At 37.7% G+C, this 19,085-nt stretch overlaps 1 protein-coding gene and 1 long non-coding RNA gene across 6 annotated transcripts in view; one reads left to right on the top strand and one right to left on the bottom strand.

Moving 5' to 3' along the window:
* LOC135200020 (uncharacterized) overlaps positions 1-2,572 on the bottom strand; it is a 178,230-nt gene extending 175,658 nt beyond the window's left edge. The window contains exon 1 of the long non-coding RNA XR_010311176.1: positions 2,241-2,572. This is a non-coding gene — a long non-coding RNA (uncharacterized LOC135200020). The remainder of the gene's footprint in view (positions 1-2,240) is intronic.
* Positions 1-19,085, top strand: part of LOC135200017 (glutamate [NMDA] receptor subunit 1-like) — a 126,091-nt gene that overhangs the window by 83,865 nt on the left and 23,141 nt on the right. For 3 of the 5 annotated variants that reach the window (XR_010311175.1, XM_064228228.1, XM_064228225.1), the window contains exons 3-10: positions 8,581-8,746; positions 9,767-9,892; positions 10,308-10,436; positions 11,368-11,556; positions 12,112-12,212; positions 13,562-13,735; positions 14,418-14,534; positions 15,869-16,037. Coding sequence is in view for 4 of the 5 variants with exons in the window: in XM_064228228.1 (XP_064084298.1) it covers positions 8,594-8,746; positions 9,767-9,892; positions 10,308-10,436; positions 11,368-11,556; positions 12,112-12,212; positions 13,562-13,735; positions 14,418-14,534; positions 15,869-16,037 (1,158 nt within the window). In the remaining variant the exon portion in view is untranslated. The remainder of the gene's footprint in view (positions 1-8,580; positions 8,747-9,766; positions 9,893-10,307; positions 10,437-11,367; positions 11,557-12,111; positions 12,213-13,561; positions 13,736-14,417; positions 14,535-15,868; positions 16,038-19,085) is intronic. The other 2 variants (XM_064228229.1, XM_064228227.1) reach the window with 1 other exon arrangement.

Below are 19,085 nucleotides of genomic sequence, written 5' to 3'. Positions count from 1 at the left end.
AACCCAACAAAATGCAGAACTAGCTGGAAACTAAGGAAATATCAACACACTTTATATATATATATATATATATATATATATATATATATATGAATAGGACATATATGATTTGTATAAGTATATATAATATATATATATATATATATATATATATATATATGTATATATATATATATTGCATAGACATATATGATTTGATATCTATAATCTAATATATATATATGTGATATATATATATATATATATATATACTATACAAATCATATATGTATATTCATATATCTCTATTATCTATATATATATATAAATTTTAAATAAATAGTGTTGATATTTCCTTAGTTTCAGCTAATTCTGTATTTTGTTGGGTTTGTTGGTAATCTGTATAGTGTATATATATATATATATATATATATATATATATATATATATATTATATATATATATATGTATATTCATATATCATATATATATATATTAATAATATAATAAATAATATAGACAATAAATGTAAAACGTGCTCGCCGTGCATCCCAAGTGACCCAGTGACATTAACAACGCACGCTAGACGGTAAATCTACTTTCCCGCCATGAATCTCTCAAATCAATACTTGTCGCAACGCGATAATTAACCAACAGTGATTGACCGCAGACAGGAACTAGACTCATCTAACTGATCATAAGAAACTGTTTAAATGTTATTTTTCAGCCTCCAAATCAAATGGATGAAAGGTTTGGGATTAAATATGCATGCAATAAAAACTTACGACAATACACATAACCAAGCAACTGTATGCATACACGGCATAAGAAACTAGGCCTACATATACCATACTCTCTTATTTAGATGTCTGTCACTTATAAACAGTTACAACCTGCACTCTTCCATACCCTTGTTTAAATATTAAAAGACAACGAAAGTGCTCGTGAAAACCATGTGAGCAACTGACCTCTCGTTCCCTAATATATATCCTTGAGGTCACATCTTACCTAATAGGGTGGGCAAAGTTGTATTCAACGCCTTAATGACTGACTGTTTTGTTACAGCTTGCTCTAGTAATAAAAGCCCGTACTGCCAGTACGGTAGTGGTAAAAGGCCAGCTTCAGCATTAACAACTGACTGATACTAATCGACCACTTTGACTTGTTAATGAAAAAAAAAAAAAAAAAAAAAAAAATAGAGAGAGAAATACTTGCAGAGGGGACGAGGGGATTATACTAAACTTGGGTACAAGTAGCCTCCTTGAAAAAAGTGGCCTAGACCAATAAAAACGACAGTGGTACACCAACATTAAGAGCTCCCGCAACCGAAGCTGCATTTCTTCATTAGCGGAGTGTTGAGACTAAACAATATTTGGCTGAATTTTCATTAAAAGAAGAAGAAGAAGAAGAAAAAGGTCTCGATTACCTCATAACGAAACGAGATCAGTCAGTAACTCTACTGACTTCATGGAACCTTTTCTAGTAGCCAGCCATTGCGTTCAAAGCTAAGGTTATAGTACAAACAGTGTAAGAGTATCACCTTTAATTTTATTGATCCCGCCGGTTGGCCTAGCAATAGCCACCGTACACATAGCAGTTAGGCTCGTCTTTGGCCGTTTGCATAGAGCCATAAGCAAGCAGACTGACAAAACATTTTATGAGATAACTAGATATCCTAAGAATATTTCATAAACGGTATAATATCGCAGATCCGACGTACGTTATCAGTCCAGATTCTCGGGAATTGTCAACGTTCCAATAATCCTTTCTTTTCAATGACCTTAGGCGGCGTTTCCAGAATTCAATCTTTTTCCTTACATTATACTACAATACAGTCAAGTACGCAGTGCGAATCAATGACGATGGAGTTCACAAAGTGTTCAAAATCAAAACTTTACCGACTTTCACACCCTCTTGTCGCAGTTCAGCGTTGACATTACAAATTTACAAGGCAGGTATGAAAGGACAAAGACTAGCAACAGGAGGCTTAGAGATTACAAGGCCTAGTCCCGTTGGCGACTTTTGCTTGTAAGCAAAAAAACATGCATTGCCTACTGTTATTTCTAACACGGGCTTAGTCTGTATTATCAGGTTTCTCAAATACGTCAATTTGTAACATAGGCTAATCTTAAATCACGGCCGGCTAAACTACGCAACAGGGTATGCTACGTTACACGGCGCCATATTTGTTTGCATTGTTAAAAGTTTTTATTCACCGATAACGACATTTTATCTGGCTTCGGCAAACCTTGACCACTTACCCTTAACGCAAGTTGGTTAAATTCTCGAGACGACTCGGAAAACGTCAATAAATAGGTCGAACCAGTGCATAATTCACAAGCGTAAACTAATTGGTGTGAGCTCTACCAATGTCAACACACTACTTCATAACACTCCATGTCCATGGTGGCGTACGCTGTGGCCACTAGAACCATTTGTACTTAGTTTGATGAAAAAAGAAGTTATTGTATGGTAGGTGACCAAAATATCTGGTGAAATATTGTCCTGAATTTACTTTTTTGGTCATGCAAAATTCTGAATACATTTCCAAGATTAAGCATTTAGTAGTTTGAAAAAAAAAACGGCTCCCCCTTCCACGATAACTAGAACTCCGCGGCGGATATTTCTTTGGAATTTGCAGTTTCCTATAATATTTCGGTTGCTTATTAAGAATTTGCCGTTATTTTTGGGGGGTCGACGGTAATTAACCCCCAGGGGCTAGTACTAAACACGGCGAAATAAGTTTGACGTCCAAATCCCTAGTGGTTGTCGTATTCGCGGGAACGTTCCTTGCAGACCGTGCGGACTTATTGCCTAGAATTACAGTTTCCTCGTTTATATTAACTAGTATTTTAAGCATTTATCTGTTGCATTGGGTTGCCGCTTTTCACAGTCATGTGTACAGGCACTCTAACAGTTCAACAAAGACAAATAACCAATTATTTCTCAGCACCGGTCTCCATTTTCAAGAACCTTTCGCGATGTTTACCGAATTCGATTCTTTTCCGTTGACTAGGTAATCTAGCCTACATTGTACAGTGCTATACGAATCAACGCTGGAGATTATCGTGTCAAAATCAAATCTTTGCCTATTATCAAAGCCTGTTGTTGCAGTTCACCTCTGACACTGTAAGGCAAGTATGAAAGGAATAGAATGGCAACTGGCGTATTGGCTCAAATCATGTTGTTGGTAACTTTGCTTACGTGCCCAAAAACATGCACTGCATAAGCTACTACTATGAGATTCAGGGCCTCTGTAACACGGTTTTTTCGCAATAACTTTTTATTTATGCATTACATAAATATAACGCTTATTCAGAATACATATTATATCTACACATAAATTTTGACTGTATTCTGCATTACGTAGGTTGAATAAATTTGGTACTTACAATGTAAAAGTGACTTTTTTTTGAAGACGGGCCAACTTACTCAGAGAAAAGGTTTCGAACGCACTCGTTACGTAACTTATGACAGCATTTCTTCCCTCTTTCTCGACGGATGATTGGCTATACGTAACGAAGGCTAAACCTCTGGCAACAATGACATACAAATTTAAATACAAGCAAAGCAGTACACCTGTATGAACTCTGGAACCTCTCCACTGATAATTGTCATAATGAACAAACCAACAAAATATGTTAATAAATACAAAAACACTTCGATTATTAGTCTAACTCCCAAAATAGGTTTCCTAAGAAATTACAGTCTACTTTATAGGTCACAATCAGATTGACAAGATGTAGGGAATAGTTGGTAATTTTCAAAAACATAGTAGACAAGCTTGATTTGATAACTGCTATATCCAATGTCAAGCAATTTCTATTTATTGGCTATCTACCTATTTACTGAAAAAAAAATAGCCGGTACCTTCACCAATAATTATCGTCAGGATGATAACCATGAGGCTCCACCCACTTTCGCCTCGTTATAATTCAGGATAACACTGAAGGCTACCATGGGCATTGTTGGATTAGAAAATTTAACTTCTGGCTATAAAAACTAATTTCTCGAGTAGTTGTAAGAAGTGCTAAATGATCCTCAAGGATCCCACCAGTTGGCCTAAACGTTTAATTCATGTATATTACTGCTATACTGTTGCGGCACTACTGCTATAGTAGTATTACTACGCTAGCACTGATACCCCACCCACATCTATGTATTGTTCCGCCATTCATAAAGTCTTTGGGTTTCAGAACCGATGGAGTTTCTGTCTAGTGGATGGGCGGGGCAACATTTCGTCAAAGGTGTTTGTTTACCTTGCTTACGTAATGAATGTTTTTCGACTCTTGGCTCGTAATCATTGGCCATGGCGTCGGCTAGATCCTTTTTACTCTATAAAAATTAAAACTATCGGGTTTTGGTTATTGATAATGCTGACAAAATTTGTGTGTGGTTGTAAAATATACATATGTCAACTTTCAGCTACATCCGATGCTTTGACAAGGAGCAAAGTCCAAAAAACCGTGTTACAGAGACCCTGAATCTCATAGTAGGTATATACTGGTATTTGCAACACGTCCTGCGACCTTGTCCAAAAGTTTTTTTTTATTAAGTATAAGCAGGTTTCTCGTACACCTTTGTAACAGGCTAATCATTTAAACAATAGTTGGTTTTACTACACAGTAGGTTAGGCTAATCTAAACGGCGACAAGTTATGTTTATGCATGCGGTTTTCACTTGATATCTGGCCTCAGCAAACCTTGACAAACTTACCTGTACCGTCATATTGCTGAATTTTACGTAGATAAATATGTCAAATCACAGCACAATTCAAACACGTGGGCAATTTAGTAGGGACACGACCAATGCCTGAACGTCAACACACAACACGAGTGACGACTAATGAAAGACACGAACATTGTACCGTACGCTGTAGCTGTAAGAACAGCCTGTACTTAATTGTAACAAAACATGTTCATATTAAGGAAAGTTACCAAAAGTTATCATTTCGATTATAATTCTAAGTCAGCGTTAAATTCTGGATACATTTTCAAGATATGACATTTTGTGTGCAAAAAACGGGTCACCTTCAACCGTGATGCCAGGGTGACCTAATGTAAACAACTTCCTCGTTTATGGAACCCCATTCAAACCATTTTAAGCATTAGCGGGTGCAGACGGTTGCTGTTTTTCTCATGGTTTGCAAGGCGAAGACAAATAACCCTTCGTATTTCATTTATTTTTCTGCATTGGTCTCCATATCCCACTTCATTATTCACTTGATATGGGATCAACTAAAAGTAATGGAGGTTGTTTATTTTAGCATTTGTCTTTCAGTAGGAACTTCTTTTAATCCTCTGTGACTAATTCTTAACACGATTTTTCCATTGACCATCTTGTTACATATAGGTTAAAAAGAGGTAAAAGTATTTTGCCTTCTAATGGCTGTCTCAAGTTCGTTTTATGACATTTATAAATCATAATCTGTCACCGACGTAATATTACATCAAATATTTAATTAGCGTTCACAGTACATATATAAATTACATTATGCAGTGCTAATCTATACGGTGGTTATTGTGATGTAAGTATGGTTAGATAAAAAGGGGAAAAAATACATAAAATGAAAATAACGGTCTTCGTCGCTGTTGAATTTGAACATCATTCGAGCCCAGTCCTCTCAGGGACAGTATTTGGAGGCCAGACGGAAGTTGTCGTTGGAGATTAGTCCAGCTTCATTAAGGGGAGGTCATATCTGAGTAACGACGAGCAAATATAAAGCGTGGGATCTGAAGTGAGATTCTGCTGATATGGAGCTGAATAGCGAGCGCGGGAACGCCGAAACCGGAGTTGCTCTCTGTGTGCGTGCTGGCTGCAGCGTGATTGTAAGCTTGAAGGTATCCGCTGGCTCTCACTCCATCCAGATAAGGGCCGTCTGTTCGCTTTTGAGCCTCGTCCGTTTTGGCGTTTTAATGCGGTTCGTTAATTATGGAATGTTCAGGAGTAGCTTACTCGAAGAGCGAGCTGTTAAACATTCAGAGCGTCAAACAGTCGGGTTGACGTCATTGCTCCGGTGAAATTGAGGGGTTTAATCGTTGGATTAACGCCCTTTCTGTTAGCCCTTAATAATTGCATATTACCCTACAGAGCTACCTTTTGTGGTCTAGGTAGATGTGGGAATACACAATAACACTGGAAATTCACGAGCTTTGACGTAATAATGAAGAATAACACGAATTTCAGTTTCCATTCATGGAGCAAATAGTCAACATACGCCTTCGTATTTTATTTTGCCTCTATATAATTATCCCCAATGCATAGCCATGTTTGTTTTTCGCGTGCGTAACAAACAGTCCACGAGAGAAGGTTGAGGATCATTACAAAAAGTCAAAATTAATAAACTGATAATTGTAAAGAAAAATTATTGGGTATTTCAAAGGCTAAATTACACATTATAAGAAGCCAAGTCTTTAGGAATCATTAGACTAAAAGACAAAAAATTATTGCAAGTCAGGGGCTAAAAGATACTAAGGATTTAAAACATAAAAAGGCTTTTAATAGACGGATATGCGTATTACAAGATTAAAGGCCACTTGGTATACAATACTAGATTTCACTTCGAAGGAAGCCTGAAGACCAATGATGTGATTAAGGCAGAAACGAAAGCCTGGAATAGTCTTAAACAAATTCCAGGATAAGATTAGATTAAATAGAAGACCGGAGTCCTACTCCAGAAATGTCCATGAAGGTGGAGGCGACGACGAAGAGGAAACCCTTAAAGAAACAGAGAAGTTTGAAGAAATGAAAATGCAGAATAATAATAATAAAAAAAGTAATAACGTTTCGTTTATGATCTTTGGTCAATAAAAGGAGTGAAAGAATGAATATAGGCCGACACGAAAGCACTAGAAATAAGTCTACGAAAAAGACAAATGACATGGAAATGAATGGGAGCTTGTTTCTTTTGTCAGAGCGATAAAGGAGTTCACAGAAGTTGGCCCCCTGCTTGGAATTGCTTTTCTCCATCGTCTGCTTTTACTTCTCGTTCTCCGTTCGCGGAATGCGACCTACTTTTCACCAATTCCCTTCTCGCGCCAGGAGTCCAAGACCCCGGTTCCCGCCGGTAGGGGGCATGGAAGTGTGTGGCTCACACGAGTGACACGACGTCCGGTATTGTTGTTGTGCCCGGTGCGAAGACTCGATTATTAAGAAATGCGATTACATTGCTCACTTAGCTGAGAAATGCGATTGGTGGGTCGGAAATCGGAATGTAGGGTAACTGCAGATCGCACACCAACGCAACCAGTTGCATTGCGATAGTCGCATTGGTTTCCTTAGAACCGCTCACATCGATCATGTGCCGATCAGATAAACCCATAATCTCCTTTTTTCCTTCCGCTTATGTAACAAGGCAGAAGTACGTCCTTCTCGTCTGACGACATTATTGAAACTAAAAGAAAAAATAAAATAAAATAAATTCCTCTGGTGTGAGGACCTCAAGACGACCGATCGTATGCGACTAGTTGCGTGTGATAGATTTCATGCAACAGATTGCGTTGGTTTGCGATCTGCCTAAGTTAGTAATTATATACCATGGTAGCATACAGGAAATGCACCTATATATTAGTTGATCTTATACCTCCAGACCTAAAAATTTTATTTATTGACTTGCAAATAATAGCATTTCCCACAACATTCAAGAGCAGAATCGCAAGCTTTGTACGCGAGTCTAAAGGGCCCCATACATAACGATTGTCTGCATTGTTTGCAAAAACATTGTGTATGGGCTTGTCTGAATGCAAAAGTGGGCGGAGTTTCGTGGTCTGAACGATTTCAGCGGGAATCTATCACGACCAGGTTGCTGGCTTGCGACTTGTCTGTCATAAACAGGTCGTTCAATGTATGTGTTTGTCTGCCGATGTAAAGCTATCGCGCACGTCTCTTCTAGAGAGATGATGCCATGTCTTCCCGCGACAAAATCTTTGTTCAGACTGAAATCGGTGTGCAGAAGTTGCAGAACGTTCATACTGTCTGAATAGTGTGTGTGTTTGTCTGTGTATGGAGCCCTAAGAGCCAGAATAATATCTTTATGTAAGTTCCAACAATAGTAAGAACATTTAACAAGGTTCATGGCAAACAGACAGTACTACACACTAGGACATGTAGGCCTACCCCTTACAGTATCAATATATGTTTCATTAGTATCATGCCCCACTCCACTCAGACTGTAGCCCAACACATTCGACTTATTACCAAGTATACCCAATTCACAGAATAGAATTTATATATATTGGTTCCATGATAAAGTGGTTATCAACCTCGCCTCACCAATGGAAGACCTAGACCAATCCCTTAAGAAAGAGAGTAAGATGGCCTTCCGGCAAGTGTCCTGAAACCTCCATTGTGGCTGATATTGACTTAAGCAGTGAATTACGTACATGGACGTAACCAGATTGGAGAAGGACATGAGTCTAGTTAACAACTTCAACGCAAAAAAAAAAAAAAAAAAAAAAAAAAAAGTCGTGCAGAGAAGCGCGGAGAGTTAAACATCCAGTGTAGCTGTTTTCTTTGAATCAAACATATGAGTTAATTTAACATCCATCATCACAGCCTCCTCTTCTGTTCAGCTGACGGCAGTTTTCCCTCCTCCTCCTGCAGGTGGAATGAGGTGATGGTGGGGGCGGCTGGGGTACTGGTGGTGGCGGCCACGTTAGGAGCCGTCCTCTGTTCGCCGGCCAAAGTAGAGGCAACACCGCAGCTCTTCAACATCGGGGGCATCCTGTCGGACACCCAGTCGGACAACCACTTCAAGGACACCATATCGGTAAGTAGCTCACACCCAGATGATGACGAACTCGAGGAACTAACAGGTTCTTCTTCTTTATTCTTATTTAAATTTATGTTCGATTTGAACACAACTAGCTGTTGATTATAGGACTATTAAGTGAAGTTCTTCTCGAGATACAATTTTTTATTTTTTAGTTTAGGTTAGAAACGTCAATAGATGATAATAAATTATTAAATTTTTAGTGAACGTCCAGGTGAATCAATTAGGATAGTTAAAACAGTACTGGGAAACAGCAAGGTGATGAAAAATATTATTTGAAATACCTATTTTTGTAAGTTTAATTCCAAATATCACTTCGTTGTAATTAAAGTAACTGAATAAAAAGGGTTAAATAAATAACAAAGTACTAAAATTAGACTGTTCTGTGACTCATTGTCGAAAAGTACTAAAGAAAAGACAGACGTCCTAGATTCAAATTACGTAAGAAAATTCCAGATTCAGTACACAGAAAAGGCAGAATGTTAAAAATTCTTATAAGACTATTAATCTTAGGGGAGATTCTGTTAATCTTAGGCAGGCTAGGTGAAAAGTTTTTATTAGTTGTTTATGAAGGTGTGTAAATCTTAGAAAGAATCCAAGACGTTTATCAGACAAGACTTACAATGGCTAACTCTCAGTGTCAGTAGTAGATTCGTTGTGGACGGTTCTGAAACATCTAAATAAAATACATATGCAGCCAGCTACTCATATGAATCACGGGATTTGTCGATATTATCTTATACTTGAAACACTTCTACAAGACGGGTAAAGACACATATTTACTTAATAAGAACATTTCTAGTAGCCTAGTAGCCAAGAAAAGTATTCCAGTAGCTCGAGTTAAAAAAAAAAAACTAAGAACGCGATCACAAAGCTGAAACTAAATGGCAGAGAACGAATCCACTGACAAGGGCGGGAAACCGAGATATAGTATACTCATTATATTTATGATCATTGTCGACCTTTTCGGGTCTCCCGCAAGCTCAGCTTCAACTGATGTGTTTCACGTGTGTCCAGCAGCATATCAACGAGAACAGGACCTTTGTGGACCCTGACACGACCCTCATGGACGTCACTATGCTCATGGATTCCAACCCTATCCGCACGGCCCTTGAAGTCTGCACGCAGCTAGTCTCCAGATCGGTGAGTATATGACTCCGCTACCCCATCGTCCGCCATGTTGGTTTATTTTAAGTTCCTTATTCAATTTTGTTGGTGCGTGTGAATGCTTGCTTGAATTTCAAAATATTCTAGATTCAATTTGTTCTTGTTTACTGGAAAATCATCTTCAAAATCGTGTAAAGTCGCTCCCGAAGATAATATGTGATAATGGAAATCCTTCACAGTAAACTAAACAAGATCTAGACCTATATTGTGGCAATTAATCAACGTAAAACTTCTCCCTCAAGTAAATGCTGTAAAGGACCTATTAGATAAATGTGATAATTCCTTGAAGGTCAATTCTTGAAATAACGGAATGTATCTCTCTCTCTCTCTCTCTCTCTCTCTGTGAGTATTTCCAAAACTGATGAGAACTACCTGGCGTTCCCTCCGGCAGGTGTACGCGGTGATCGTATCTCACCCTCTGAATGGGGACCTCTCTCCGGCAGCTGTCTCCTACACCAGCGGTTTCTACCACATCCCAGTCATCGGCATATCTTCCAGGGACTCCGCCTTTTCTGATAAGGTAAAAAGGAAATTAAAAAAAACTTTACTTCTCATCTCTCTCTCTCTCTCTCTCTCTCTCTCTCTCTCTCTCTCTCTCTCTCTCTCTCTCTCTCTGTTAAGATTTGCAATCAATTCAGCCTTGTTTTAAATTGTGGATTAAGAATGATTCTTTAAATTCTAATATTTCATCATTTTACCATCAATATGATAAGAATTAACATGGTTACTGTTACTGCTCTCTCTCTCTCTCTCTCTCTCTCTCTCTCTCTTTCTGTGTGTGTGTGTGAAGATTTGCTATCAATCTAGCTTCGTATTCTTTTAAGATGTTTGGATTAAGAATGATTCTTTAAATTATAATATTTCCTTTTTTACAATAAATATAATTAACATTAATATTCTTACTGGTACTATGCTCTATCTCTCTCTCTCTTATCTCTCTGTGAAAATTTGCAATCATTCTAGCTTTGCATTTTTATAAAGTCTGGATTAAGAATGATTCTTTAGATTTTAATATTTCATTTTTTTACTATTAATATAATTAGCATTAATATTGTTACTGGTACTGCTCTCTCTCTCTCTCTCTCTCTCTCTCTCTCTCTCTCTCTCTCTCTCTCTCTCCCTATGTCCTTGATTTCATTGCTCTCTTTCCCTTCCTTACTTACGCCATAGGATCGCATTGTTTTGCTATTAACCCGGGGCAACTGTCTCTATTCGATCCCGCGGAGCAACTGTTTTTATTCTATCCTCACCTCTAATCCTTCCTTCTCTTCTTTATTAATTTCTTCTTCTTCTACCATGTGCAATGGCGTCGCCTTGTCACTCAAGTCTCGTCAGACGTCCCTCATAAACCCTCAACTAATATGAACCTCTAGCGAATCGTCAGACGTCCTTTATAAACCCTCAACTAATATTAACCTCTAGCGAAACTTCTTCTTTTTCTCCCCCTTCAGAACATCCACGTTTCGTTCCTGCGCACCGTCCCGCCCTACAGCCACCAAGCGGACGTGTGGGTGGAGTTGCTCAAGACCTTCCAGTACACGCAGGTGGTTTTCGTACACTCTTCGGACACGGACGGGCGTGCCCTCCTCACCCGCTTCCAGAACCAGGCGCAGAGCCACGAGGACGATAAGGATATCAAGGTCAGGTCGTCGAATTGCGAGAAATGGCTGGGTTAATCGGATTCTGATTTTGATCTGTATGAGTCTACTGTAGAGTAGGCTATGCCATGCGGCTCTCAGAAGAAACTATAATAGCAGCGTTTTCTGTATAAGAATGAGTAGAGTAGGCTATACCTTAAGGTCTCAGAAGAAATTTGCAGCATTTTCTATATGTGAACGTGTAAAGTAGGTTATACTATACAGCTCTCAGAAAAAATGATAAACATTTTATATGTATGAATGTGCAGAGTAGGCTATAGGCACCATACGGTCTTCAGAAGACATGATTAGCACTTTACGGCCTACCATAGTAACTCCTTTCAATAACTCAGATCGTATCCTTTTAATATAGTTATTCATTTTTTGTAAATCTGATCAAGTTAAAAAAAAAAAGTAGGTGAGTTTAAGGTGTGGCCTATACAGCTTAAAATAAACAATGATAATTTATTTGTTCAATGCAGCTCAGACTAGAATGCAAGAATGAGTTACCTCAAAACAGGTAAATAAAACTCACGAGATTTCCCTGGCTCTTTACAGATGGAGAACGTGATAGAGTTCGAACCTGGCTTAAATTCTTTCGTGGATAAACTGAAGGAGATGAGGGAAGCATCTGCAAGGGTCTTTCTATTGTACGCCAAGTAAGTGCTACTTTTCTTCATGTCAGAAGCGTAGCACTGAACTATTGTCGAATAAAGTTCTAAGTCCGTGTAATATGACTCACAAACAGTTCAGAGATGTTAAGTTCCAGGTTACAGAAGGTAACAGGAAATTCATAGAGAAGATAAATGCTTAACCATTTTGTTCGTATGTATTTCTCTTCTTTCTGTATTTCCTGTTATCTGCCGTAATTTCTTTCAAATCTGTGGTTCACAACTATTCCTGGTCGTTACCCACTTTCCATAAAGTATACTTGTCCATGGCCACCATGTACATATGTATAAAAACCAATGGTTTTAAACATACATATCCTCAGATTATATCCTTTGCACTCTGCTACACGTCCCAACTAGTTTGGGAACAACTGTTTTAAATTAACACCATATTCTTTGGAAGTTTGAATTTCAAGTCAGTGGCCCCTGCTGGCTTCTTCTATACAATTATGGTCCATCTTCTAAAATAATAATAATAACAATAATAATATAGTTTTATATTGTATCGGGAAAGTTAAACGCGAAGTTCGTTTCCCCTAGACTCATACGATTCACAGAAAGCGATGTAGCGAGCTTAACCTGCATGGAGACGCATTTCGTTTTATGCAGCAGGATACCTCGAACTAGCGGTTTTTATCTGATGTTACTTTAGCTCACCACTCAATAGATTACGTGAATGATTTCGTTTAATTCTTGAATAATCCTTATCAAGGAAAGATAAACGCTATGAGTGAAAGCTGGTTACGGAAAGACATTTTTATGTTGAGTTCTTTCGTCTCTATCCTCTCCACTTCTTTTGATTTCAAATTGGTTTTATAAACCTTCTATTATTATTATTATTATTATTCAGTTAAATAAAATGGGCAGAATTTAGCGAATTAGTCTATATTAATTCGCTGAATTCTTCCATTTTATTCAGCAGAATTTGTTTAGAAGAGGGTCTTTTTCCAAAATATTATTATTATTATTATTTCAAAAGAAGAAGAACTCTATTCATCTGGAACAAGCCCACCAAAGGAGCCATTGACTTGAAATTCAAGCCTCTAAAGAATAAAGTGTTCATTAGGAAGCAAGAGAATGCAAAGCAAAATACAGAAATGAAATATCTCACTTATTTAAAAGGAAAAATAAACTAATAGATTATTTAATAAATAAAGTAGGTACATAAGTAAAACCACATTTTCAGAGCCAGTTTCCCCAAACACAAACACCTTTCTGTAACCTCCAATTTCCCCTCGTGAAAACACTCCATCATCTCAACCTTCCATGATAATATGTAGATTCAGTTTATCATCGAGTTTATAGACGCCTAAATCCTCCTCCATTTCACCTACCAGCAAAAACGACGCCCGCACCATCTTCCACGACGCCAGCTACATGAACATGACGGGGAGAGGCTACGTCTGGGTGGTGACTGAACAAGCCCTCAGCGCCGAATACGTTCCAGCGGGCACTATTGGGCTCAAGCTCGTCAACGCCTCCGACGAGGACGCTCACATCACCGACAGCTTGTGAGTTTTTTATTTATTTATTTTTTAATCGTCTGCTTCAGAATTTTCCCCATGCTTCCCTTTTTCCTGGTTTTTACGACTTTTTCCTTTAGAGAGGATGAATGTCCATCGATTCTTATAACGTGAAACCCAGCCCTTCTTCGTTCCTTCTTCCTCTCCTTGTTTTCTTCGGACTAGGCCTAGAAATATTAAACCCCGCCCTTCTTCGTTTCTTCTTCTTGTTCTTTTCTTGGGCCTAGGCCTAGAAATAAGATGTTCATGTTCTGTTAGGTTAGGTAAAAACAGTACTTAATGAAACCCTCCCAAAATGCATTTAGACCAAATCTCTCATTTCATTTTAGCCTCATTTATCCACCAGAAATTAAATGGAGCCTATATAATTATCACGTTTTCATTTTAACGTGGTACTGAATAACCTGCCGGTTCTAGTGCCAGGTCATTAGACCGAACTTTCATAAGTCAGATCAGATTAATCATTCTAATGTTATTTCCATTTCCTTGAAAAGTTTAACGGTAAGGAAATCACTTAAATTTCGCTCCAAGTTTGAATTTTAAACCTAGATGTAAGCAGACTGCAATTTGTTAAATTTTCAGTACCGTTGAGCCACATGGAATCCTGCCTACCCACCCACCCACCTTCCCGAAGAAAGTCTTCGTTTACATTCGACCTATCTCCCAACAGGTACATCTTGGCCCTTGCGCTCAAGAAGTTGCGGGAGGAGCAGAACATGACGGAGCCCCCGCCCCAGAACTGCGACAACACCGGGTCCACTTGGGAGACGGGCAAGAAGCTCTTCCAGTAAGTCGTTAAAAAAAAAGCTTAACATGGGATGGGCCTAAGGATGGTAGCAAAAACAGAGCTGCTCTTTTCTTTTTTAGTTCTTCTAAACTTACTGTTTTCATTTAGAAGTTCTTCTGTGAATAAAAAAAGAAAAAAAGACAGCTAAAATGATGGAAAGGTTCAGAGGCATATGAGACCCTTCTGTTTGTACACTCAGCAAGTTACTTTAGACCTAGAAATCCTTAGCGATCTATCCAGATTTAAGTTATTATTATTATTACTTTCTGCAGTACTGGAAAATATAACATCTGATGTTGCCATAAAGCTAGGTACTGTTTACGAAGCCGTTTTATGACGTAAAAAAATGGGTATAATAATACCTTAATCTTGTAGTCTCTCTACCAGAACTTGGAAGGAAACTTCAACACATTATTATTATTATTATTATTATTATTATTATTATTATTATTATTATTATTATTATTATTATTATTATTATTATTATTATTGCGGTTCTCAGATAGTAGTGATAAATCGATATGTCGATTACTGTGACATGCTGGCTGTCTCTGTGCTCAGCATTGAGGTCACGAAAGATGTCTCGAGGTGAGAGAAGACTGTCGTTACATTTTCTTTAGCTATCAGGCAAAGTGAGTTATATTTCTCAATACCTCGACTACAGAACTTACCTTTGCAGTTGAAATCCTAAATAGAACTCCGTATCAGACGATACAAAATCCACGCCTTATGCCTAATGCCTTGATTTTGTAGTAAGGGGTAGATTCACTGAACCCTGAAGGAGGAACCCCTTATTAGGGCTTTCCCTTATATGTTCTCAAGGTCTTAAATATTTGAATGAAAGCGAGTTAAATTTCCTTTTATGACTTAGATTACTAGGCCCAGATTTAAACTCAGTGTTCTAGAGAAAAATACTGAAAATTGCAAAGGTCATGCAATGCTTAGTATTTTCAAGAGGAAAGCAAGTTACAACGAACTGAAAGCTATAGTCCTCGACCGTAAGTGGAGACGTAGTCATTGGTCAAAGCTGCATTGTCGTGTAAAGCACCGGTTAGTACTACCGACACGTCGTTAAGTTGTGTTCAACCTGCTTGTGCTGTTTATGTGTGTGTGTGACGTACTTTAATGTAATGTAGAGGTACCGTAACGTACGTACATAACCAACACGCTTTCTTTAGAAAATGGGAAAAAGAAAAGACCCTCAAGAGATAGCTTCCAAACCAGCGTCACATCCCTAGAAACAGGACGAATTTGAGCTAGACTAAAACATTAAAGTGTAGTGTATACTGTCGTATCTATGACATTTTTGGCTTCATCCCTTCCACCTCCGGCAGGTACATCTTGGAGCAGGTGCTGAAGGACGGCCTAACAGGCAAGGTGGCCTTCGACGAGAACGGCGACAGGATCAACGCGGAGTACGACGTCATCAACATTCAGGAGCGCGCCGAGGCGGACGGGCTGAAGAAAAGACACGTGAAAGTGGGGCAGTTTATCTACAATAAGGTCAGTGGGCCCCGCCGTGACCCTCGTCAGAAATTGTGCTGCTTCTTTTTCGTTCCTCATAAATGTGCGGAAACTAAGTTCTTAAATGTCTTTTACACCTTCCGTCTGATAGGATGAACGCTCTCCAATCTGTGTGTTTTCTCTTCGACTGGTTGGAATTACTGGTACTACATACAACGGTTTCATTCTTGCAAAGTATTACCCCCTTTGTATATTTTTTTCCATCTCTCAGTTTATATGCATAATACGGATTCCAGTACACAAATATGCATACATAGATACTATATACATGTACACGCACAGCCATGTCTCAGAATGTAACTATAAACATACTTATAGGCCTATCTTTACAAAACCTCGTTGTGTGTATTTCTCTCTTTCTTCCTGTCGTGTCTTCCTCATTTACGATTTTTCTTTTTTTTCTAGTTTTGATAAGAATCATGGATATGAAAATACGAAATTGGTTAACACTTTCCTGTATGTTTGTAAATCCACGTTAGGCCAATACACCGTAACTGTGTGTCTGCGTAAATGTTTGTGCGTAGTAGGCCTATATGTGTGCAGAGTAGGCCTATATATATCTATTTCTCTCTGTCTGTCTGTCTGTCTGTCTGTTGCTGCTGCTGCTAAAACTGCTGTGTTTAGTTGCCGCGGAAGTGTCGTCATCGCGTCTGTCGGTAGACAGACAGAACAGTTGCAGAGTGGGACAGAGCAAATATTAATCTTTTATGTTAACTGACGCCGTTTTCAAAAGCTCAAACTTCTTCGTCTTGCAGCTGAGAGAGACCGCAAATGCTCTAAAATGCTCCAGGTTTCTGACACCAGTTATATTTAGACTATATAATGATTTCACCTCATTCTGATATCACTATTGTACCTTATTTTAATGGGTGCCAAGGCTGTCTTGAAATTTATCATCCACTAGGCCTAATATATGGAAGCCACGTAGTACTACTTGGGGTGTTATCTTAACCTTTCAACTCTAAACAATGTTCATCGAGTCTTGAGCTTTGAGTATTGTCCTCAGTCACTTCTCGAGAGGCTATTGACCAGTAACTGCCAAGACGCGAAAATGGTACCTCCAGGCTCATGCTGCCGAGCAAATCGGGTGGCAAAAACTCATGCTCATGTCCCCGAGATGTAAAGAGGAACAATCTTGTAGCCAAATCATTCTCTGCAACTGTCCCGGAATTCCCGAGCGATGATTCTCATAGCAGACCGCTCGCAATGTGTCTTTTATCTCTCTCTCTCTCTCTCTCTCTCTCTCTCTCTCTCTCTTCTCTCTCTCTCTCTCGTTTTCATCCTGAGTGTAACTACACAAGGAGACAGTTTTTAGTGTTGTTTACAAAAGTTAATCTCCAAAGTTCACTGATTTACTTTTTTGTAAAAGAAAAATAGGAATAGTTTTTTAGAACACTGCTGGCTCTCTTAATAGCATTATCGTTCTGAAATATATCATTTGCGTCGCTGAAATAACGAAAGAGGTTCCATTATATTTTTCTAACTCCAGAGATTTTGCCCCGTGCCACGAAAACGATACAGTGCGTTAAACGTGTTTTTATTTATTTATTTATTTATCTATCTACTTTTTAATTATTTTTTTTTTTTTTTTATTTTATTATACTTTTTATTGATTTATTTATTTATTTTATCTATTATTTTATTTTATTTTACTATTTATTTATTTATTTATTTATTTACTTATTTATTTATTTTCTTATTTATTTATTTATTTATTTATTTCTTTATTTATTTATTTATTTATTTATTTATTTATTTATTTTACTTTTTATTTATTTATCTATTTATTTATTTTACTTTTTATTTATTTATTCATTTATTTATTTATTTATTCACTTTTTTTCTCGTTCGGATGTATTCCTGATGACTATAGGAACGTCAGTTTAGCCAGTCGCATTTTCCATGCTTTCGACGTCACACGAACTACCTACTGAGGTTAGGTTAGGTTTATGAAAAATAAAACGAGAATTCAAGATGGCGGCCCACATCTTGTCCACCATGCGCTGTATTAATATGTCTGATATTGTTACGTTTACTCAAAGGAAAACTGAAATGATGATAAATGAATTAATATGGATAAGAAATGCTAGATAATACTCCCTTTAAAGACAATCATTCCTTCTGTCCACAACAGACCAAATAGCTTGCACATAAAACTCTTCCTACAGACAATATTCCTTTCTGTCTACCACAGACAAGATAACTTCACACGCAATCAGTGTTTCATTCTGTCCACGGCAGAGAGCTAGTATTTCCTTCAGATCCATTCCTTCCTTCTGTCTACCAAAGACAATTCATGTTCTTTTCATAGACAATGCTTTCTGTCATCCTAATACTACTTATTGCTACACCCTGTAACATCTTATCTGAAGCTACTCTGAAACTACACTGTAACATCTCATCTGAAACTACGCCCTGTAACTTCGGCTGTTGAAATATTATAATCTCACACTTTCTCTGTACTCATAGCTATCCTCTGCTAACAGATCACCTGCTTCAACACTTAATTTTGCACAACATTTCTTCTTCTGACATTTTCTTATCACAAACGAAATTTTCGATCAATTTTGATGGTTCAGCTTATAACGTGTTTTTGTATATGGAAGTTTCTTCCTTCGTTTCTAACGGAATTAAATTTGTTTGGTAGGAAATATTTCCTCGTGTCTTTTTTCAACTGATATTTTGGCGTTAGTATCCGATTTTACCAAATACTTAAACAGACGCATGAAATACATTTTTGGATCGATGTTCAACATTTTTATAACAGTCTGTCCGTTTTAGATGATCTACTGATTAATTTCTATTCATATAACCTTTTTTATAGATCTCTGATACTCGCATTATTCTTAATCTGGGAGAACCGATCTATAATCATTAGTGATTGAACGTACAGAAACGGTGAACGTTTCAAGTCAGAATGTCCGCAAAAATCAGGATAAATGAATGAAGCTATTTATAATTTATTTTAAGAGTCATTATGCAGTGTTTATCTTTGCATTATTTATCCCTTATGATATATATACATTT

The sequence above is a fragment of the Macrobrachium nipponense genome, chromosome 26, assembly GCF_015104395.2.
Source record: "Macrobrachium nipponense isolate FS-2020 chromosome 26, ASM1510439v2, whole genome shotgun sequence".
In the NCBI taxonomy this organism is placed as follows: Eukaryota; Metazoa; Arthropoda; class Malacostraca; order Decapoda; family Palaemonidae; genus Macrobrachium; species Macrobrachium nipponense.
Note: the sequence above shows the minus strand (reverse complement) of the source record. Positions and strands in the feature narration are given on the sequence as shown.